At 39.1% G+C, this 23,812-nt stretch overlaps 1 protein-coding gene across 1 annotated transcript in view; it reads left to right on the top strand.

Moving 5' to 3' along the window:
* ZRANB3 (zinc finger RANBP2-type containing 3) overlaps positions 1-23,812 on the top strand; it is a 213,165-nt gene that overhangs the window by 112,762 nt on the left and 76,591 nt on the right. The window contains exons 4-7 of the mRNA XM_054723478.1: positions 2,260-2,438; positions 4,357-4,588; positions 6,394-6,479; positions 22,199-22,370. Of these exons, the coding sequence (XP_054579453.1) occupies positions 2,260-2,438; positions 4,357-4,588; positions 6,394-6,479; positions 22,199-22,370 (669 nt within the window). The remainder of the gene's footprint in view (positions 1-2,259; positions 2,439-4,356; positions 4,589-6,393; positions 6,480-22,198; positions 22,371-23,812) is intronic.

Below are 23,812 nucleotides of genomic sequence, written 5' to 3'. Positions count from 1 at the left end.
CCCCGACCAGGGCTGGGGTTCGAGCCTGCAACCAAGGTACATGCCCTTGACTGGAATCGAACCTGGGACCCTTCAGTCTGCGGTCCAACACTCTATCCACTGAGCCAAACCGGCTAGGGCCAGAAAAATCATTATTTTCAGTGATTTTAAGTTGGTCAGATTCTGAGGTTTTTTTCACTCAAGCTAATAAAGCTCAAGGAAAACTTCTCATATAAATCACAATGCCTGCTTGTTAGCATGTACTGAGGAATGGCGTTTCCTTTGCTGTGGTCATCTTAGAAGAGGTAGGTGGACTCTTCCGCCAAAATTTGGTTCACGTGTCAGGAATGATGATGCCACACAGATGACCATGGGATATGGAAAAGTTTATTACTCAGATAATAAAGCTTTCTGGGGAGAGTAGGATCGTAAGCAGATGAAAGCGGCTAGAAGAACAAGAAATGTAGACTAACTTGGATTTTTATTGGATTTACCAGGTGGGTCTAGGGTGAGGGTTCTCCTTATGTGGGCCAGGCTTGTGTGCTTGAATTGCCCTCAGGTGACAAAGGAAGTAGCACCCATGTTTTATGTGTGTGTGTGTGTGTGTGTGTGTGTGTGTATTGAATTTAGAGAGCAAGGGAGAGGGAGAGAGAGATAGAAACATCAATGATGAGAGAGAATCATTGATTGGATGCCCCTGCACACCCCCCACTGGGGATCGAGCCCGCAACCCAGGCATATGCCCTTGACTGGAATTGAACCTGCGGCCCATCAGTATGCAGGCCGACACTCTATCCACTGAGCCAACCCAGCTAGGACAGCACCCATGTTTTCTTATCACCTTCCCAAAATTTGGGGTAGAGTGGTAAAGGGGACTGATGATGTTTAAAAGCTGTCAGCATTCAAACATTAAAAATGGAGTCAGACTCTTTACTATACGCTTTTCTTTGCTTCCATTGTCTATTCTTGTATTCAACACATTATCTCCTTAAATTAACCCTTCCATTGGTTAAACTCAAGACTTCTTGGCTTGGGAACTATTTTTTCTTTTTAAGATGTCTCCTTATTTTGTAATTGATACTTAATATTTTAAGTTTAATAGTTTAGTTCTTAAAAGGCAATCATAATTTTTATGTTATTAGGAAAGTATGTGATAAGATAACTTTCCAAAACTAATAAAGTAATACATTCATAGCTTACAGAATTGGCTTTCCCTTCTTCCTCAGCTGCCTAGATGCATCACTGATTGTTCAGTTCTTTCTATTCTTTTTTTAAAAATATATTTTATTGATTTTTTTACAGAGAGGAAGGGAGAGAGATAGAGAGTTAGAAACATTGATGAGAGAGAAACATCGATCAGCTGCCTCCTGCACACCTCCCACTGGGGATGTGCCCGCAACCAAGGTACATGCTCTTGACCGGAATCAAACCCGGGACCCTTCATTCCGCAGGCCGACGCTCTATCCACTGAGCCAAACCGGTTTCGGCAGTTCTTTCTATTCTTAACGCCATAAGCTGCAGAGTTGAAATAGGCTGCTTATACCTGGTCCTATCAGAGACAGCTGCTCTGTCTAGCTCCCAAACTATGTATATTGTGCCATTGGGACATGAAGAGAAAAATATCAGAAAGGAAAAAAACTTGTAAAAGACCCAAAAATCCTGCACATTTATTATCCTCAAGTCCTCGGCCATCTCTTAAACTGCAATGCACAGGATGAGGCCTTTATACACATTCATCTAGTAACTAATTTTTAAGTGGTACAGCTTAGAGATGGGGCAGTGTGCTATAAGAGTGAAACCATCAAGTGGGAGGACACCAGACACCTGGGCCCCAGACATCATGCTAGTTTTGCAACCAGTTAAGTGTTAAGATGAACAGATAATTTAACTACCCTGTGCTTACTTCCCCTGTAAAATTACAGGATTTAGAGCTTATTTTAGCTTTGAAATAACATGATTTTGTAGAGGAGAAATTATAAATGGTAACATAAATCTTTATAAAATTAAGTTATATGAAACCAGTATACTAATATTTTTAAGTAGGGATCATTTTGTCTCTAAGTTCAATCACAAATGGTTTGAAAACAGTATAATTTTTCTAATGGCTTTTAAGTGTCATCATAATCTTGAACATTTAATTAACTGTAATATAATTGAATTTACATTTGAAAATTATTTTGATAATAATACTCTTAAATAAAATAGTTTATATTTTCTTTCAAAATATTTTAGCCTTCATATTTGTTTATCTGCCTATCTATTTATTTATTTTCAATTTAGATGGGTCTAGGAAAGACAATCCAGGCAATTGCCATCGCTTACTTCTATAAGGAGGAATGGCCTCTTTTAATAGTGGTCCCTTCATCTCTGAGGTACCCTTGGACAGAAGAAATAGAGAAATGGATCCCAGAGCTAGATCCAGAAGAAATCAGTGTTATTCAGAATAAAACTGATGTTGGGTAAGAACAACTTTCTAATATTTATGGGGGGAAAGTGCCAAAATTGGTATATATTAATTAAGTCTGTATATTAAGTAGATTTATGCAGGGCTGAAAATGCTGTTGTCACTATGAAAAAAAAAAAGTGATTTCTGTGTTGGTACTGGCTGTTTAGGAGCCCTTCCTTTTCTATTAGAGCAGTGGTTCTCAACCTTCCTAATGCCGCGACCCTTTCATACAGTTCCTCATGTTGTGGTGACCCCCAACCATAAAATTATTTTCGTTGCTCCTTTGTAACTGTAATTTTGCTACTGTTAATGAGAGCTTGTTTGGAGGTTCTAGCAGGGGAGCACAGCTACTTGTATACCCTTGACCGAAGACCGGTCCTCTCCTCTGGGGGGAAGGTCGTCCTCTTCGACCGAGCGCGCAGCTTCGGGAGGGATGCACATGGATCGGTGAGGGAGGAGGGGGACACCCGCCTAGCCAGCCAGATCAGCCGAATCAACCCTGGCGATCAATGGGGTGACAGATGTCGCAGCCAGATCGCCCTCACATCCTGTTAATGAATCGTAATGTAAATATCTGTGTCTTCGGAAAACACAGATATTTACATTACGATTCATTAACAGTAGCAAAATTGCAGTTATGAAGTAGCAACGAAAGTAATTTTATGGTTGGGGGTCACCACAACATGAGGAACTGTATTAAAGGGTCACGGCATTAGAAAGGTTGAGAACCACTCTTAATTAGAGGGTGGAGAACTGCAGAAGATTGACTCTCTCCTGTATCATCACTGGTGATACATAGAAAGTGCAAAGTGACATGTTTTATTTTCAATGCATTTATTTGTCTAATTATTTAATTTTACAAATTCCTTAGTATCATAGCACTGTACATACAAAAATGAATGAGACACATCCCCTGCCCTCACCTATCTTATTTATATATATAAAAGCCTAAGCGACCGTCCCACCGATAGCTATGATGCACATGACCACCAAGGGGCAGACACTCAACACAGGAGCTGCCGAGCTTCAGTGACTTGGCAGCTGCAGTTCTTGGGTGACACACCTGGAACCAGAGAGGAGGGAGCCCGATTCCTGGGTGCGTCACCCGAGAACCACCCTCTCGCAATCCAGGACCCGTCGGGGGATGTCGGAGAGCTGGTTTCGGCCCGATCCCCGCAGGCCAGGCTGAGGCACCCCACCGGTGCACGAATCCATGCACTGGGACTCTAGTGATATAATAAGGGGGATAAATATGTAAATGAATAATTTTATTATAGTATAATAAAGAATATTATAGACGTATGAATTATAGAGATAGTTCAAAAGATCAGAGATCACTTTAGTCCCATTGTTTCTCCACATGAGGTGGTACCCCATCTTTTCCCTATACTTCGTCGACCTAGGGCCGGGGGCATTTTCATTGTCATTGTGACAGGGAATCTACTGGCCTTTAATGGGAGGGTCCAGGAATGTGAGATGCCCTTCAGGGTGCTGGACAGCCCTGAGTACTAAGTATTGTCCTGCTCAAAATCTCAGGAGCACCTGGCTTAAGAAACTGCTATCTTGTTTGTGGAAAGGCTTCCTGGAATAGCTGACTAATATTTAAGTATCCACTTTCTTCATGATCACAGGTGCATGAAAGCAAATGTTCTCACAAAGTTATCTTCTTATCCTAGTAAAATATGGCATGCTGGATGTCAACTCTTCCAAAGAGCATTTAACAAAATAAAGTTAGATTTGATTAACCAAATTTTAAATTTTGGGTTGGGGTTTATTATATTTAAAGACTATAAAGTCTTAAGAGAAATTGGGTTTCAGTGGTGGTACCATCTGCTCTTATTTTTCCTTGTGTTTCTTCCCAAGAGTTGTATTGTTTATGATAAATTGGTTACTGAAATAGTATTTTTAAAGTACATGGATTTCTTTTCTAGGAGAATATCGACCAGCAAAGTGACGGTTCTGGGTTATGGTCTCTTAACGACAGATGCAGAGACTTTGATAGATGCGCTGAACACTCAGAACTTCAGCGTAGTGATAGTGGATGAATCACACTACATGAAGTCCAGAAACGCAACTCGCAGCAAGGTTTTATTGCCAATAGTACAGAAAGCCAAACGAGCCATTCTTCTGACGGGAACTCCCGCTTTGGGAAGGCCTGAAGAGGTATTAAAATCCTTATACTTGGGCTTAACAAACAAACAAACAAACAAACAAACAAACTAAAACAACCTAGAAAACAGAATCAGTCACCTGTGAAATGTTAAATTAGATGCCTCAGATGCCAAAAGAGCACTTTGGGAATTTCTAGACTGCTCTTAATGATTAAATATATCTTTTACTGTGACTTTTATCTAGTTACATGTGATCCTTAGCCATGCTTGTGAGTATCTGCTATAAAGCACACATACAGTTTTTACCTTTATTATAAGGTTTTCATGTTTAGTACAAATTTGTAAATAACACTTGTGTTATTCTGGTTGTTCTGTGGCCTTAATCTTCATTTTATCCAGTCTATTTTACATTATAAGCTCCTTAGGACTGGAGTTGAATCAACTTTGTATCTTTTATAAAGATATATCTTTATATATTTTATACAGTATTGCATAACCTCTTTCTATTTCTTTTTCACTTTAAGATCCATGTTTGGGAAGGTAGAGAATTTAGGTGTAGACCAAATAGAGTATCTAATTAGAATGGAGGAATCGGGCATTTGTGTGATGGCCGATTTAGCTTTTACTATTGTGAGAGGCAGTTGGGGTATGGAGTGATTAAAGCAGGGGTCCTCAAACTTTTTAAACAGGGGGCCAGTTCACTGTCCCTCAGACTGTTGGAGGGCTGGACTATAGTTTAAAAAAAACAACTATGAACAAATTCCTATGCACACTGCTAAGTCGGCTGCTAAGCAGGACAGGCAGCAGTGGCAAAAACACCCGGCGGGCTGGATAAATGTCCTCGGCGGGCCGCATGTGGCCCGCGGGCCGTAGTTTGAGGACCCCTGGAGTAAAGGGTTGGGAAGAAGAAATAATGGGTAGAACTCTTATGAGTCTAAGGATTATTGTAACCCAGGGAAGCCCTGTCTATTAAAGCATTTATCTTAAACCCACATATTTCAATTTTTAAAATATACCCTACAATTCCATCCAAAAGAAATACAAATAGATGGATGGATAGATGATTGATAAATGTAGATGTAGTACATATACCTTCACCTACATATACTAATATATTTTATATATACACACATACACATGCAGACCTACATTGTCATTAATTTTTGTAATTACATAAAAGCTAGAAACAGCCTATATATCCATTTAATAGGAGACTATATATCCATTAATAGGTGGCATGGCTCAGTGGCAGGAGGTCACGGTTCCATTCCTGGTCAGGGCACTTGCCTGGGTTGTGGGCTCCATCCCAGTGAAGGGCATGCAGGAGGCAGCCAATCAATGATTCTCACTCATCATTGATGTTTCTATCTCCCTCTCCCTCTCCCTTCCTCTCTAAAATCAATTAAAAATATATTTTTTAAAATAAACATTTTACAGTACATCTACATAATGGGTTGCTATGTAACTTTAAACAGTGCTTTATTATTATAATACATTGCTCAGAATTTTAAAAACTAAGTAAAAAAAACAATATATATGTGCATTAATGTCTAAGACATGTTTTGGGGGGGACAAATTCTAGTTGTGTATGTATAATATGATCCTATTCATGTGAATTAAAGAGAATATGTACATATACTTATGTAGACATAGAAAATGCATAGATGTATGTTTAACAAAAGGATGGCAGTTATCCCTGAAGAACAGGTTGGCAGGAATGGGGGGTGGTGAGGAAGGAGGGACCTTGAGGAAGGAGAGGTAGATTTCCTTTTTTACTTTTTATTAACTGGATTTGTCATTGTAATAATAATTGACTAATAATATTTCAACATATTGAGAACACTTGCATTGTTACAGCTATTTATGCAGATTGAAGCTCTCTTTCCACAAAAATTTGGAACATGGACTGAATATGCCAAAAGATACTGTAATGCACATGTCAGGTAAGACAAACTATTTTCTATAAACTTTAATCCTCACATATTTACTGTGCACATGCAGCTTGATTAGTCATTCCTTGTTCCAGTGTTTTTCAAACTTGTGGAATAATTTCTACAAGTAAAATCTTATGTATGTGATGACCTATGTATGAAATTAAAAAAAGGAATAAATAATGGCAATTTTTCTTTATTTTTAACCTTCCACTTACTTTATTTTTGGAATGATTTTTTTTGTATTGACTTAGCTGAGCATGCACATTATGGGAAAGTGACAGACAGCCATTTCCCTTTCCAGGTAACCAGTGTTGGCAGTTTCTTGTGTATTCTTCTGGAGGTACTCTATGCATGAAAAAGCACACATGATTATATATATATACACAATAGTAGTTCATTTTATTTCTACATATATAGTAGTATAATCTACACACTGTTCTGCAGTTTGCTATCTTCATCTAATGTATTGGAGATTCTTCCAATCAGCTACTACTGAAAGAGCTTTGGCATTCTTTTTAAATAGTGCTTGTGTTCCACATAAATAATAAATAGTTTTAAGATACAATGCCAAATAGGCATAATACCAGATATTGTTGGCAAGCCCTTACTCAATTCCTGCAGACTATAAATGTCAAAGTTTGCCTACATAAGCAAACACTAACTGGATTAGGACTTGTCATACAACAACAGAAGTGTATGCCTGTTCCTTTCTTGGTTATTAATACCAAAGTTGTTTCAAAGAAAAGATTATCTTTATGAAGTGCTTTATGATTGGGAGATTGTGGGCTATTTCCTGTTTACTAGAGAGAGCCATTTCAAGATTATTATTGTGCTTCTCAAATGACATTTTCTTCCAGATTCCATTTCAAAAGTTTTATGTTATTCCTTTACTTCTTTACTTTGAAAGCACTATGACTTCATAGACTCTGATTCAAATCAAGTCACTTCCTGGCATTCTAAGTTAGTCTGTGAAATGTTAATTTCCCCCCATAATGTTTTGATTCTATGAAGGTGTCATTTTCACACTATAATTTTGCAGAAAGCAAATTATGGTTAGTTATTCAGTTCTAGACTCATTTCATATTTGAAATGTCACGACTGCATTCAAAATAAAGTTAAGTGAAGCTTGGGCAAAAATATAACTTTGCCATTATAAAGTTTATTTTTAAAAAAAGAGTGATAACAAACAAATATGCTAATGTGAATGTGGTTTGGAGAAGTCTAGGTATAGGTAACCACCTTTGATTTGAGAGGCACAGAGAGAGTATTACTCAACCAGAACATCCCACATCCAAAGATCCCTTACATCATTCACTCTACTAGGTTATATTTAGAGGAAGCTATAAATACAAATATGACTTGGAAAAGGCAGCGCATTCAGTTGTCAGCCATTAGCACTTAGATCACCCAGCCCCCTCTGTCATTTTGCAGACATCTGCTGAGCTTAATGGCTTGCCCTGGATCTGACTTCCTCTTACTTTTTCCCTGAGAAAGTAAGAAAGTCTTAGGAAATGGTAACTTCAATCAATGTCCCTTTACATAGAAAAGAGGTCACTTAGCTAATCCAGCCAAGCACTCTGTTATCAGCAGTCACCTTCAAGAGCCACACTGTGGGAGGACATACTTGTCCTCCCTGATGACATGCTTGAAGGTTAAGAATATCCCAGAATATCTTTATAGCCATTTATCAAATTTTCCTAAACTTTCTTTATCACTGTTATTTTGTGCTAGATTCACCTCATAGGAGAAATAGTTGTTTAAATTTTTATGAGAGGGAAAATTCTGGGTAGTAATACATATTAAATATATTTATAGCCTTTCCCCAAAAGTGTTAATTAATAGGTCATTGTCAGCTTCAAGAAATGTCTCTTATGAAATTGCACAGTTCTTTGTCCTCAGCACTGTCACATTTAATTCTCATCCATGGCTAAATAGAGGTCAGGTCTATTCTTTTGCAAATGGTTCAAATCTAGGAGAAATAGTTAATATCCTATATGGCAGAGACAAGTTTGAAAAATAATCAGATAAAAATTAATAGCATAAATTCTGCACTTATGCTTAAAAAGTCTGTTTTGTGTGGAAGGGATTTGAGAAATTCCCACCTATTATTAGTAGTTCAGTTCAAAAAGATTTATGGTTTTGAATAACCCTACACTAAATGGAAGTCAACTGTCTGTCATAACTGATAAAAATAAAGTAATATTAAGACACATTAATTAAAGAAACAGAGTAAGGCCTGGCTCTACTCCACTCATTGATTAGTGTACATCTGGATTTAATTTTAAATTAATCCATTCATCCAAAAAATATTTATAGGTTATCTGTTATATATGATGCCATATGCTGGGCATCAAATATGCATTCAGTATCAAGATTCAATGGTCCTAACCTTCACTGAGTTTTTAATTCAGCTAAGTAGGAAATTATAGTTGTGATAAGTCATAAAAGGGAAGTGAAGGATACTCTGGCAGAGTTTAGCAGAGAGAACTGATCAAGTACAAAGGACAGAAGGAAGCATCTTGCCAGTGATAGATCCATGTTTGCATTCCAGGAAGATGCCTTGAGGAACTAAAAGAAATATGGTTCAGTTGAATATTCTTGAGCTGATGGTGTCTTGGTCAGAGTCTTGTCCTTGGTCATAATAGCAGTAAGAAGCATTGGAGAGTGTTTTGTTTTGTGTTTTAATTTACAGTATTGTGGTGATTTTAATTGTAATAAAATATGCATAAGAAAATTTACTGTTTTAACTATTTTTAAGTGTAGAGTTCAGTGACATAAAGTACATTCACGTTGTTGTGCAAACACCACCATCTCCAGAACTCTTTCATCATTCCAAACTGAAACTCTGTGCCCATGAAATAATAACTCTTTAGCTACCCCCACCTAGCCCACGCACTGTGGGATTTTAAAGCATGAAAAGGACGTACATGATTATATTTACTAGTTTTGTTTGTTATTTTTGGGGGCAATATTTCGCATGGTTCAAAATTCCAAACCAATAGTACTGAGTATTTACTTTGAAAAATCTCTTTCACCCCATTTTCCCTCCTTTTAAGCAACTATATGTAGTTTTTTATTTTCTATATTTAGTTTTTAATCTTCCCACAGAAATTGTGTGCATTTTCAAGCAAATGTACATAAGTGGTAGTATATTAAAGACATAAAGACATAAAAATACCATAATCTAACTATAGTACTGTCTTTATTTGTTCATATATATATATATATATATCTTCATCCTTTTTATGGCTGCATGGTATTATTGAGAATATATAATAGTTTCTGAGGTGGTGGGAAATTTAGGGAATTTGAATATGGTGATTTTTATCTTCTCTGTGAAATGGGAAGGACAGTCATGTGTTCAGAGAAATGGAAAAAATAGAGGGTTAAAAGTTTGATGAATGTTGACGTGGTTTGAAATTTTGCTTAATGGGAGAATGAGGTAACACGGCTAGTGTTTTAGAATTGGTAACAGCACTGAGTAACCACTTGAGATTAGTAATTCTAGATTTATAGAGGAAGAAGTATTTTCTAAGGTACAATTTCCCCAGCCACACCCAGCAGCCTAGGTACAGGCTTGGAGAAGGAGCCATTGAAGATTTTTCCCCCCATGTGCTTCTGATGCATAGACTGTGAAATTATGTTATATTGATCATAACAATGCTAATGTATGGACTCAGATATCAAAACAAGGTGAGGTTGGGTGTGAAGACAGGAAGGAATTTGTGGATATGATGAAAGTGGAGCAGTCAGTTGACCGTAAGTCCTGATGAAATAGTAAAGAGATAGTGGGTATGCCCTAACTGGTTTGGCTCAGTGGATAGAGCATTGGCCTGCGGACTGAAAGGTTCCAGGTTCGATTCCGGTGAAGGGCATGTACCTTGGTTGCATGCACATCCCCAGTAGGAGTTGTGCAGGAGGCAGCTGATCGATGTTTTTAACTCTCTATCCCTCTCCTTCCTCTCTGTAAAAAAATCAAGAAAATATATTTTTTTTTAAAAGGAGAGATAGTGGGTATAAATGTAAAGGTGGACTAATTTGAATTTATCAAGTAGAGCTACTTTTCAGCACTGTTTATAGCTGTGGGAGTGGAATGAATGGTTGGAGTAAATTTTAGAAGGTCATTGGAGGCAAGGAATACAAGGAATTGAGAGGGAACTATAAGTCCTATTTTAAGAAGCATGTTAACAGGTGAAAACATATGTGGGAGAGGGTGACCAGAATAATGAGAGGATTTCATATTCAGCTGAACAAATACCTAATATTATTGATTGCCTGCTATATTTAAGACATTATTTCAGAGATGCTGGCAATAGAAAGATGAGAAAGACATAGTGCCTGATCTTAGAAAGCCTATAGGAATTAAAAAAAAAAAAGACCTAGAGGGAGCCTGTCTTTAAATATTTAAAGATCTGTCATTTTGAAGGAATTAGACTTTTGTCTTTGTGGCCTCAGAGGGCAAAGCTATTATTTGAAACTTAATAGGCAAGTAGATTTTATTAATATGAGTAAGAACTTATAAAATATACATACTTATATATATGTACTTTTGAAAATAAAAATAATATGACACTGTAACAATAAAACTGGAAAGGAAAAATACCATAATCTAACTATAGTAACCAGTAAATTGTTTTCATTTTTTCTTTATGTCTACCTTGTCTGTAGATCTAATAATTTTTACATAGTTTTAATAGAGCCTGATTGTAATGCTATCATCTGCTAATTTCACTTAGCATCACCTTGTCCCATGCTTTAACCCTTTGCACTCGTTTGCTTTTTTCTCGATTCCTTTATTCTACTCTGGATTTAATTTTTTAAATACCCCAGATTTTACAAAGCGCAGCAGTAGAATAAAAAACTGGAGTTTCTTTTCATACAAACTTATTTATTTGGATTTTTTTATATTTCAAATTATTGATACATTCAAAGAGTAATTTTAATCTCTATAATTTTTCATGGTGTGATATTTTTTGAAACATTCACCCACATGAAGACCTGGTTTACATTCACATGTTTCGCAAATATAAATCGTCTCTCTTCTTCCTCCTTTGATTTTTCTGTTAGAACAAACAACACAATCTTCGTGTTTTTTGTTAGGGTGAGGTGTGATTATATGGAGCTTTCCATCTAAACGTTGCTCTAAGTTAGTGGATAATAATCTACCCCTGGAAGTTAGTGTACCATCTCTGAATTCTCCAACAAGATCATGTACTAGTTTCCTAATAAATTTCACATGCGTTATCGGTTTTTCATTTTTTCTTTTTTGGCATTGGTTGAGACGGCATTTACATTTTACTTGTCCTTTCATGCTAATGAAAACAAGAAAAGATACTGGAAAAATAGACAAAAATTCCCCTTCCCCGCCGCGGTGAAACTACGTGTCAAGTGTGGCTCGACATACGAGCTGCTACCAATGCTAACCATGTCGAGTCACACTCGACGTCTGAGTGCAAAAGGTTAAAATCATCTTTATAAGTTTACTAGAGGCCCAGTGCATGATTGAATCATGCACGTGTAGGGTCCCCTACACGCTTTCGCTTTTCGCGGTGGAGCTGGGTGCCTGTCCGCTGGTGCTGGAGCAGACAGGCACCCAGCTCCCACGCTTTTGATGGTCCACGGCCGCTGAGGGGGTCTACCCTGCTGTTGAGAGGCGCAGGGGGCGGGGCTCCCGCCCCCTGCGCCTCTCAACGGCCGCTGAGGGGGGCTGCCGCGGACACCTGGCTACCCTGCTGTTGAGAGGCGCAGCTGGGTGTCCGCGGCAGGCCCCCTCAGTGGCCGCGGATCTGGCAGTTGAGAGGCGCAGGGGGCGGGAGTCCCGCCCCCTGCGCCTCCCAACAGCAGGGTAGCCCCCCTCAGTGGCAGCGGATCCGTGCCTCTCAATGGCCGGAGAGGCCACCCCGAGTCCCGCCCCCCAGCCTCCCACCGCCCAATCGTGGGCGTAGCGGAGTGATGGTAATTTACATGTTACTCTATTATTAGATAGGATTTCCTTTGTCTTTACTAATTTATAAGATAGTTTACTGCTTTTGGGGAAATCATTTATATTTACTTTAATAAATCAAAGAGAAAAATTTTAATTAGAAAAAAATCAACTAGAATTGCACTGTCCAGAGATAACCATTACTAATGTGTTTTGATAACTTTCCCTCTAGGTAGCTTCTCTTCTGAGGTACATAAAGATAGATGATAGATAGACAGGTAGATAGATAGACAATTTTATCTAAATAGAGCCATATTATACATATTCTTCTATGTAGCACTACTTTTTTCATGTAGCACTACTTTTAGGATATCTTCTATATCAGTAACTAAAATATATCATTTTCATGGGCTACATGGTATTACCTTTTATATATAAGATACTGTGCCATGTATTTTAGATGTATTATCTAGAATAAACTGAGATTTGGAAAGGTTAAGTAACTTGTCCAGATCACAAAACTAAAAGGTAAAAGAGCAGTAATTAACTCCCCCCTGACACCACCTTCCTTCCATTCTCTTTCCAGTGTTTGAATTATTTGGTAGTTCAGTGTCCATGTTTATATTGACCGAATAAATAGAATAAATGGATTAAATAAGTTAACATTCTCTAATGAATCAAGTAGTTGACTGTTTCTTTCTTGGTTGACTTTTAATCTTATAATTACTTCTCCCACTGCCCCCCCCCCTGCCCCAATCTTTTGGTTTTCTATATAGCCAACAGTTCTGTCAACTTCCAAAAGGTCTTACAAGCACATAAATAATCTTTTATCTTTTTCCTAGAGGCCTCCCGTCCCATAGCCTTCTGTTCTACTCCAGTCTGGATGGTTTTTCTTTAGGTACTAGAGGCCTGGTACATGAAATTAGTGCATGGGTGGGGTTCCTAGGCCTGGCCGGAGATCAGGGCCAATCAGGGCCTTCTGGCTGCCAGCAGGGGCCTCCCTTCCCAGGCTGCCTGCTGCCTGCTGGGGCCTTCCTTCGTTCCCACCGCCCCCTGGTGGTCAGCGCACGTCATAGCGAGCGATAGAACTCCTGGTCTCCTGGCGAACTCCTGCGGGGACACTTTGCATATTAGCTTTTTATATATATAGATGGTGAAGAGCCATCATCCTGTGTTTTCTGTTGCCATTTACTCTATTAGATTCCCAAATTCCTGAATTCCATCACTTTTTTTCTTAATTTATTTTCTGGTCTTCTTTTTAATACTTTATTATGGAAAAACTTCAATATGTTCGAAGTAGACAGAATAGTATAATGACCCCCCACCCTCACCCCAATGTAATCTTCTTCATCAGCTTTGACATTTATCAACACATGACCACTCTTGGTTTACCTATACTCCCATCTACCCTCACTACCCTGTGTTGTTTGGAAAAAAAAGCCTAGATATCACATTTTGTGCATAAAATATTTCAGTACATATCTCTAAATAGTAAGGACTCATTTAAAAAGTTATAATACCTTTATCATGCTTAAACAATTAAAATTAATAATAATTTCTTAATATTTTAAGAATATAGTAAATGTTCAAATTTCCAGTTATCTTGTGAATGTCATAAATTTGTAATTCTTTTTAAAAATTTTTTTCCCATAGTTTGTTTGAATCAATACCTAAAATAAGACTCATGCATTATAAGTGATAAATATCTCTTAGGTCTCTCTTAATCTCTGGATTTAGTCCCTTAATCTTTTCTATTTCCTTGCTTTATTCATTTATTTTAATTTTCTGAATAAGCTAAGTTACTGTAATCTGGATTTTGCAGTTTGTGTGGTGCTGTTTAACATGCTCCTTTTTTGTTGTTATCTTTCCCTCTATTCCCACTTTGCTAAGAGTTTTTCTCATAAATGGGTGCTAGATTTTATCAAATGCTTTTTCCTGCATCTTTTGATATGAGCATGTGATTTTATCCTTCATTTAATTTATGTGATGTATCACATTTATTGATTTATGAATATTGTACTAGCCTTGCAATCCCACTTGATCTATTCAAAGGAAAAAATAAGTCAACAGAAACTCTTGAAAAAGATCTGATGACAGATCTCATAGGAAAAGACTAAAACAGTTGTCTTAAAGATGCTCAAAGAACTGAAGGAAGATGTGGAGAAAGTTAAAAAAAAAAAAAGATGTGTAAACATAATGGAAATAATAATAAAGAGATAGAAACCAAATTTTAAAATGTAATTCTGAAGATGAAAAGTACAGTAATTGAAATGAAAAAATGCACTAGAAGAAATAAAAGGAATCAAAGGCAAACAGAAGTAAGAATCAGAGAACTCAAAGATAGGACCATAGAAATTTTCCAGTCTATGGGACAGAATGAAAAAAGTATGAGAAGTGACAACCTAAGGGACCTGAATAAATCATCAAACCAATCAACACATGCCTGATGGGAGTCTTAGGAGAAGAGGGAAAGGGGCAGAGAGAATAGTTGAAGAAATAAGTTCTGAAAGATTCCCAAATTTGTCAAAGACATATTTATAACATCCAAGAAGCTCAATGAGCTCTAAATAAGATGAACTCAAAGTGACCCACACTGAGATATTAAAATCAAGTCTTCAAAAGACAAAAAGAATCTTGAAAGCAACAAGAGAGAAGCTCATCACAAACCAGGGACACTCACAAAGATTAGCAGCAGGTCTCTTATCAGAAACTGTGGAGTCCAGAAGGCTGATAGGATCCAGCAACTTCAATTCTGGGTTTATACCCAAAAGAATTGAAAACACGGACTTGAAGAAATATTTGTGCACCTATGTTCATAGCAGCATAATTCACAATAGCTAAATTGTGGAAGCAACTTAAATGTTCATCAAAACAGATAAGCAAATTTTAGTTTATACATACAATGGAATATTATTCAGCCTTAAAAAGGAAGGAAATTCTGACATATGCTGCAACATGAATGAACCTTAAGGACATTACGCTAAATGCAATAAGCCAGTCTACAAAAGACAAACGCTGTATGCTTCCATTTATATGAGGTACTTAGAGTATTCAAAATCATAGAGACAGAAAGTAGAATGGTAGTTGCCAGGATTGGGGGTATGGAACAATGAGGAGTTATTGTTTAATGGGTATGGCATTTCAGTTTAAAAGGTGAAAAGAGTTATGGAGATGAATGGTGGTGATGGTTGTACAACTTTATGAATGTATTTAATACTGCTGAAATGTACACTTAAAATGCTTAAGATGATAAATTTTATGTTATGTCTATACATCAAAATTTAAAAATTGAAAAATCAATTAAATATGACTTGTAAATACAAAACATAAAACTATAAAAAATTTTAAAGCAAATAAAGGAGAAAATCTTTGTGACCTTGGGTTAGGCAGATGTTTTATATAGAATACAAAAAACAAACAAAAAAAAACACACCATGAACCATAAAAGACAAAAGTGCTTTTACTTCAAAACTGAAAAGGTCTCTTCCAAAGACACTGTTAAGAGAATGAATGTACAAGCCACAGACTACGATAAAATTTTGTAAAGCACATACTAGTATTTGATCAGATATGGGCTTTACATGATGAAATATCTGTCAACAGATAAATAGATAAACAAAATGTGGTATATTCACACGAATATTTTTGAGCCTTAAAAAGGTATATAAAATTCATATATATATATATTCACAAATATATAAATTTTAAAATATATAAAAGGAATTTATTACAAATACTAGAGGCCCGGTGCACGAAATTCGTGCATGGGTGGGGTCCATAGCGGCTGCCAGCTGCCGACTGCTGGCCCAGGCCTCCCTTCACACCTGCCTTGACCTGGTGCCACCTGCTCACCTGCTCCACCATCCCGCTGCGGTCCCACTCTCCTCGGGGCCCATTGGGGCTGGCAGTGCCTCCACTGCCGCCCGCTGCCAGCATCACATCACTGATGCCCACCATGTTCTGCGCCGCCCCCTGGTGGTCAGCACATGTCTAACTCCTGGTCGATCGAACTCCCACCCATGGGGACAATTTGTATATTAGCCTTTTATTATATAAAATATGAAGCCCTGGCCAGTGTGGCTCAGTTAGTTAGAGCATCATCCCATACACTGAAAGGTTTGGGGTTTGATTCCTAATCAGAGCACATACCTAGGTTGCAGGTTTGATCCCTAGTCAGGGCGTGTACGGGAAGGTAATTGATCAATGTTTCTCTTTCTCTCTCTCTATCTCGCTCTCCCCAATCAATAAGCATGTCTTCAGGTGAGGATCATATATATACTAGAAGCCTGGTGCACAAAATTCGTGCACAGCAGGGGGTTGTCCCTCAGCCCAGCCTGTACCCTCTCCAATCTGAGACTCCTGGAGGGATGTCTGACTGCCCGTTTAGGCCCGATCCTAGTGGGATCGGGCCTAAACAGGCAGTCGGACATCCCTCTCACAATCCAGGACTGCTGGCTCCCAACTGCTTGCCTGCCTGCCTTCCTGATTGCTCCTAACTGCTTCTGCCTGCCAGCCTGATCACCCCCTAACCACTCCACTGCCAGCATGGTTGATGCTTAACTGCTCCCCTGCCAGTCTGTTTGCCCCCAACTTCCCTCCTCTGCCAGCCTGGTCACCCCTAACTGCCCTCTCCTGCAGGGTTGATCACCCCCAACTGCCCTCCCTTGCAAGCCTGGTCCCTCAACTGCCCTCCCTTGCAGGCCTGTTCCCTCACAACTGCCCTCCCTTGCAGGCCGGGTGCCTCCCAACTGCCCTCTCCTGCTGGCCATCTTGTAGTGGCCATCTTGTGTCCACATGGGGACAGGATCTTTGACCACATAGGGGCAGCTATATTGTGTGTTGCAGTGATGATCAATCTGTATATTACTCTTTTATTAGATAGGATAGAGGCCTGGTGCACGGGTGGGGGCCAGCTGGTTTGCCCTGAAGGGTGTCCCGGATCAGGTGGGGGTTCCCATGGGGTGTGGGGCGGCCTGAGCGAGGGGCCTGTGGTGGTTTGCAGGCCGGCCACGCCCCCTGGTAACCCAAGCAGAGACCCTGGTATCTGGAATTTATTTTCCTTCTACAATTGAAACTTTGTAGCCTGGAGCGGAGCCAAACCTGCTGCTCCCTCAGGGGCGGCAGCCATTTCTGTGTCAGTTAATTCACCTTCTACAATTGAAACTTTGTAGCCTTAAGCGGGTGAGCCCGGCCAGGGTGTGCGGAAAGCTTTGCTTCCCCTGTTGCCGGCGGCAACCCTGGCCTGCTCTCTCAAGCTCCATTCTGCCGCCATTTCTTTGAATTTGTTTACCTTCTATAATTGAAACTTTGTAGCTTGCGTGGAGGCTTAGGACTGCAACGGCTATGGAAAGCTTGGCTTCCTCTGTTACCTGGGAAACCTTGCTCTCTGTGGCTGTAGCCATCTTGGATTGGGGTTAATTTGCATACTCGCCCTGATTGGCTGGTGGGCGTGGCTTGGCTGGTGGGTGTGGCTTATGTAGCGGAGTGATGGTTAATTTACATATTACCATTTTATTAGAGAGGATATGTAATCTTTCAAAACTCAAAAATAGCCGAAACCGGTTTGGCTCAGTGGATAGAGCATCGGTCTGCGGACTCAAGGGTCCCGGGTTCGATTCCGGTCAAGGCATGTACCTTGGTTGCGGGCACATCCCCAGTAGGGGGTGTGCAAGAGGCAGCTGATCAATGTTTCTCTCTCATCGATGTTTCTGGCTCTCTATCCCTCTCTCTTCCTCTCTGTAAAAAATCAATAAAATATATTTTAAAAAAAAACAACAAAAAAAAAACTCAAAAATAGAACAAAAGACTTTTTAATGGTTGAAAGAGTTAGAGACATCATCTAAGAAGATATGTGGAGGTCAAATAAGCACTTTAAAAAATGCACAATGTCATTAGTCATTAGAGAAATGCTAGTTAAAATCACAATGAAATACTAGTACATATGCATTAGAATAGATAAAATTTTTACAAACTGATAATATCACATCATGGCAACAGTGCTGAACAATTGGAACTCATTTACATTGCTGGTGGAATGCAGAATGATATAGGAACTTTGGAAAACAGTAAGCCAATTTCTTATGAAGTTACACATACACTTACCATACAAACTAGCAATCCCACTTTGGGTATTTATTTATTTATTATTTTTTTATAAATCTTTATTGTTCAGATTATTACAGGTGTTCCTCTTTCCCCACCCCCCCATAGCTCCCCTCCACCTGATTCCCCACCCCCACCCCATACACTTACCCCGCCACCCTGTCTTTATCCATAGGTGTAAGATTTTTGTCCAATCTCTTCCTGCACCCCTCAGACCCTCTTCCCCCTGAGAATTGTCTGTCGCCTCCCTTTCTATGTCCCTGATTCTATTATATTCACCAGTCTATTCTGTTCTTCAGATTTTTTTATTCACTTGATTTTTAGATTCACTTGTTGGTAGGTATGTATTTGATGTCTTTTTATTGTTCATAATTTTTACCTTTACCTTTTTTTTCTTCTTCCTTTTCTTAAAGAATACCCTTCAGCATTTCATGTAATCCTGGTTTGGTGGTGATGAACTCCTTTAGCTTTTTCTTATCTGTGAAGCTCTTCGTCTGACCTTCAATTCTGAATGATAGCTTTGCTGGGTAGAGTAATCTTGGTTGTAGGTTCTTGCTGTTCATCACTTTGAATATTTCTTGGCACTCCCATCTGGCCTTCATAGTTTCTGTTGAGAAATCAGCTGACAGTCGTATGGGTACTCCCTTGTAGGTAACTAACTGTTTTTCTCTTGCTGCTTTCAAGATTCTCTCTTTGTCTTTTGCCCTTGGCATTTTAATTATGATGTGTCTTGGTGTGGTCCTCTTTGGATTCCTCTTGTTTGGGGTTCTGTGCGCTTCCTGGACTTGTAAGTCTATTTCTTTCACCAGGTGGGGGACGTTTTCTGTCACTATTTCTTCAAATAGGTTTCCAGTATCTTGCTCTCTCTCTTCTGGCACCCCAAAAATTCAGATATTGGTACGCTTAAAGCCATCCCAGAGGCTCCTTATGGAAGTTCAGAATAGGGAAATCTTGAATAGATTCGTGGTTGCTTAGGGATGGGAAGGCAGGACAGCAGTTAAGAATGATAGCTAAAGGATACATGAAATGATGAAAACATTCAAGTATTTACCATGGTGATAGTTGCACTATCTGTGAATATATTAGATTTGTACACTTTAAATTGTACACTGAATTGTACACTATAAATGGGTGAATTATTTGGCATTATGAATTATTTATATATATAAAAGCCCAGCGACCAAACAGCAGAATGACTGGAATGACTGGAGTGACCAGTCGCTATTATGCCCACTGTGTCAGCCAACCGGCCCAATCCAGGCCCTGATCGGCCCCCTCAACCTCCCACGGCCCCTCCCCTGGCTGGCCCCGCCCCTGATCGGCCCCCCTACCCCAATTGGGAGCCAGGCCGGCCGGACCCCACTTGTGCACAAATTCTTGCACCAGGCCTCTAGTATCTTACTAAAGCTGTTAAATAAAACAGATTAGGATATTCCATAATATAATAAGCATCAAATTGAATGGCAAGAGACCAGTGTTTACAGGTGGCACCTCTTCCAGTCCCCTCCCCATCTCATTTCCCTTTTGCATTCCAAACTTGGGGGAGGGGGCATTAGTAGCACTTGGTCCTGCCAACACTCTGTAGAGTCCTTGCCACCTCTAGTGGGAAAGAAAAGAGGCTGGGGTTGGAGAAAGGATTTCCGAGTCTAAACCATGGTTCATACCGGCTACTGTACTACTGAGAGGGGTAAAGAGACTGAGAGCAAAGGAAATTTAAAAAATTAAAACTAAGAGACCTCATCCTTCCAGGCCTGGGGCTGGCCTGTGAGATTAGATGCTCTGACTTCTTACCTGTTTCTGGAGCACAGCTATTGGTGCCCTGCAGGAGGCAAGTGAGGCCTATGGTGGCCTGTTTGAGGGTACCTGTGTGCTGTCAGTGCCTGTGTAGAACAGTTGTGACATAAGACTTTGCCAAGCATGTTGTACAGCTGCAGAATGTGTAACATAGATGGAGAGTGTGCTTAAGAATCCATTTTCATTGCAAACATTTCATTCTCAACCACCTTCCCCCACCAAATCCAATCTCTTTTCCCATCATTGGTAGTTCTGAACATTACATATTTTTACCATGAGGTCAAAATGTACCTAAGTATATGATTGTGAATAGTAAACTAGGTGGCAGAATTGAGTATTGGCAAATATTTTTTTCATTTTCATTAGTGTGTGTATTTTTAATGCAAAATGGGGCTATAAAACATTAAAGTAAGTAAAGACATTTCAGTGAACAAGTATCAATGATTTAATTTATAACAATTTGTATATATAAAAGCCTAAGCGACCGTTTGACCATTCGACTGGTAGCTATGACTGCGCACTGACCACTAGGGGGCAGATGCTCCAACCTGTAGGTTACTTTGCTGCTGGGGTCCGGCCGATCGGGACTGGGTGAGATGGGCTGGACATGCCCTGGAGGCCTCCCGTGGTGCCTCCCCGACCCTGATGGTCCACCAGTGGGGTCTCTCGGCCAAGCCTGCACCCTCTCGCAATCCGGGACCCCTGAGGGTATGTTGGAGAGCTGCAGGCCAGGTCGAGGGACCCCACCAGTGCATGAATCTGTGTCCTGGGCCTCTAGTTATAAATAAACTGATTGAATTTTCTTATAATGCTATCAGTTTCTTTTTAAACAAGTAAATTTCTTATTGATGACAACTGAATGGTGTCTTTCATTTTATCATACTGTAGCTCCATTCATTCACTGTACTTTTCTAATTGATTTTACATGTAAGTATGGTACATGTCTTTAATGTTGTCTTACTACTCTTATGTTTGCTATCAAAATTCATGTCAACAAGTTTTAACTTTCCCAAATTGACACCAATTTGTGCTAAAATACCACCAAAATCCTATTAAAATTATCATTATTTAATTATTAATATTAGTAATGATAATACAGCCTAATAAGAATTTTTCCTTTGTTAATTATTGTCTGACAGCTCATTTTTAATAGTATGGTCCCTTTGAAGACGACTGGGAATTTTGTGGGGAAATGTTTGAGTTGTCACAGTGATAGAGTGATGTTTTTAGGCCAGCTGTCCTGATGCCTAAGTTTAGTAGATCCACCAGATCGAAATATTTATATTTCAACTCTTGCCTTAACACCTGTCCACAGTCCTTGGTGCTTCCAACTCCTGATTTTTGTGGAAGTCTAGTGGAAAAGTTACCTTTTGCAAGTATTTTAAGTTGTAGCTTCCTTTCTTTACCAAGTCAGCGTCTGTCTGCATTGACTTCTACCAGTAAACATGGTATCCTCCCATTCTCTCTTTCACAGTGGGTTGTTGTTTTTTTGTTTCCTTTGCTGTCAGTGCCAGATAATACCTCCTTCTAGATGGTGCGGAGATGTTTTAGGTGGTTTGGTTGCTGACTGGCTGGTGTACTGGCAGTTAGTGCCTAGTTAGGGCTACATCTGATAAACATTCTGCCTGCCCTGTGTGAGCCCACCCAGAATTGCCAGTGGTCTTCAGAGTGACCAGTTCACCCAGCCTTGCATGAACTCAGTGTAAACAGTACATTTAGACACTAGTATTTTCTACAGCTGAAAGTTATGTGTAATCTTATTCATTACTAGTTCTCAAGCTGAGCTTTTTGAAACTAATTTGCATTTAAAAATTACAGTAAAAGCAGTGCCATGGCTTCTATCATTTAAAAAAAGAACACATTGCATAAATTGTTTTCTTACTGCATGTTCTTTTCTTCATATTAACAGATATTTTGGTAAAAGGCCTCAGTGGGATTGTAGAGGGGCGTCAAATCTTAATGAACTTCATCAGTTATTAAGTGACATAATGATTAGAAGGCTAAAGACTGACGTTTTAACCCAGCTGCCCCCTAAAATCAGACAGCGTATTCCTTTCGACCTTCCAGCAGCAGCAGCCAAGGTGAGAACCCTTTTTGATTGAAAGTCTTATTTTAAATTATACTAAGAAAGATTGTACGTATTTCATATTTTACAGAAGAAAAAGTCTGCTTTCTTAAAATAGGTTTAATTAATAGAGCATATGTATTGGCTTTGTATTATTTCGAGAGCCGAGAAGGAAGAATTTAACTTTAGTCATATAATTTGAAAAGATTCAGTATCCTAGTGATTAAAAAATATATTTCTGCTGAATATAGAAAAAAAGTAATTCAATTACAACAAAGATTTAGTATTAAGAATTCTGAGTATCTGTAGGGTGTGAAGCAAGAGAAGGTGTGTTTCTTCTTCTAGGATTTTTTTATTTTTAAGTATAAGTAGCTGCCCTCTAGAATAACTTAGATACAGCCCTGTTCTTGCAATCTTAAAACTCGGTGATCATGTAAGATGTGAAGTTAAACATATCAGAAAGCCAAATTGTATTTAGCAAATCTTTATATACATTTTTGGTAGTGCAATGCTTATATATTCTCTGAAATTTCTTCAAATCTGGGCATAACTTTGTTGACAAACATTATTTATTGCATTGTTTTATTTTGAAATCTTAGAGTAAGCATTCTGTAAACATTGAGCAATATGTTATTGGAAAAATAAGAATAATGTAATTTCCTTTATCCACTATTTTAGCATTTGAAAGAAAAATAAGAGAATGTATGATTATATTATATTTTTATTTAACTAATATCCCCCAAGTCTTTTGTTTGATTTTATTTAAGTAATATCATATCTTTTTATAAAAATACTTTGCTACCATATACATTTTCACTGCGCTTCTTTCTTATGTATTTAAATTTTTATGTTTACTTTACAAAATGTTTTCCCTTAAGAGGAAGCTGCAATTGTTTGGTTTATGATGTTAGCAATGTTTTCACCTACAGCTTATCGTTAGTTTCTGTTATTGGTGTGAACATATGACTGAGCAGCCTCCATGTCTTTAAATGAACACATTGGCATCTTAGGGAATTTTCTTTTATATCTTTATATATATACTAGAGGCCCGGTGCACGAAATTCATGCATGGGGGTGTGTGTCCCTCAACCCAGCCTGCACCCTCTCCAATCTGGGACCCCTCGAGGGATGTCCGACTGCCTGTTTAGGCCCGATCCTCCTGGGATCGGGCCTAAACGGGCAGTCGGACATCCCTCTCACAATCCAGGACTGCTGGCTCCCAACTGTTCGCCTGCCTGCCTTCCTGATTGCCCCTAACCACTTCTGCCTGCCAGCCTGATCACCCCCTAACCACTCCCCTGCCACCCTGATTGATGCCTAACTGCTCCCCTGCCAGCCTGTTTGCCCCTAACTGCCCTCCCCTGCAGGCCTGGTCACCCCTAACTGCCCCCCTCCGCAGGCCTGGTCCCTCCAACTGCTCTCCCCTGCAGGCCTGGGTCCCCCCAACTGCCCTTCCCT

The sequence above is a fragment of the Eptesicus fuscus genome, chromosome 11 (genome assembly GCF_027574615.1).
Source record: "Eptesicus fuscus isolate TK198812 chromosome 11, DD_ASM_mEF_20220401, whole genome shotgun sequence".
NCBI classification, from domain to species: Eukaryota; Metazoa; Chordata; class Mammalia; order Chiroptera; family Vespertilionidae; genus Eptesicus; species Eptesicus fuscus.
This window is presented reverse-complemented; position numbering and strand designations above follow the sequence as displayed.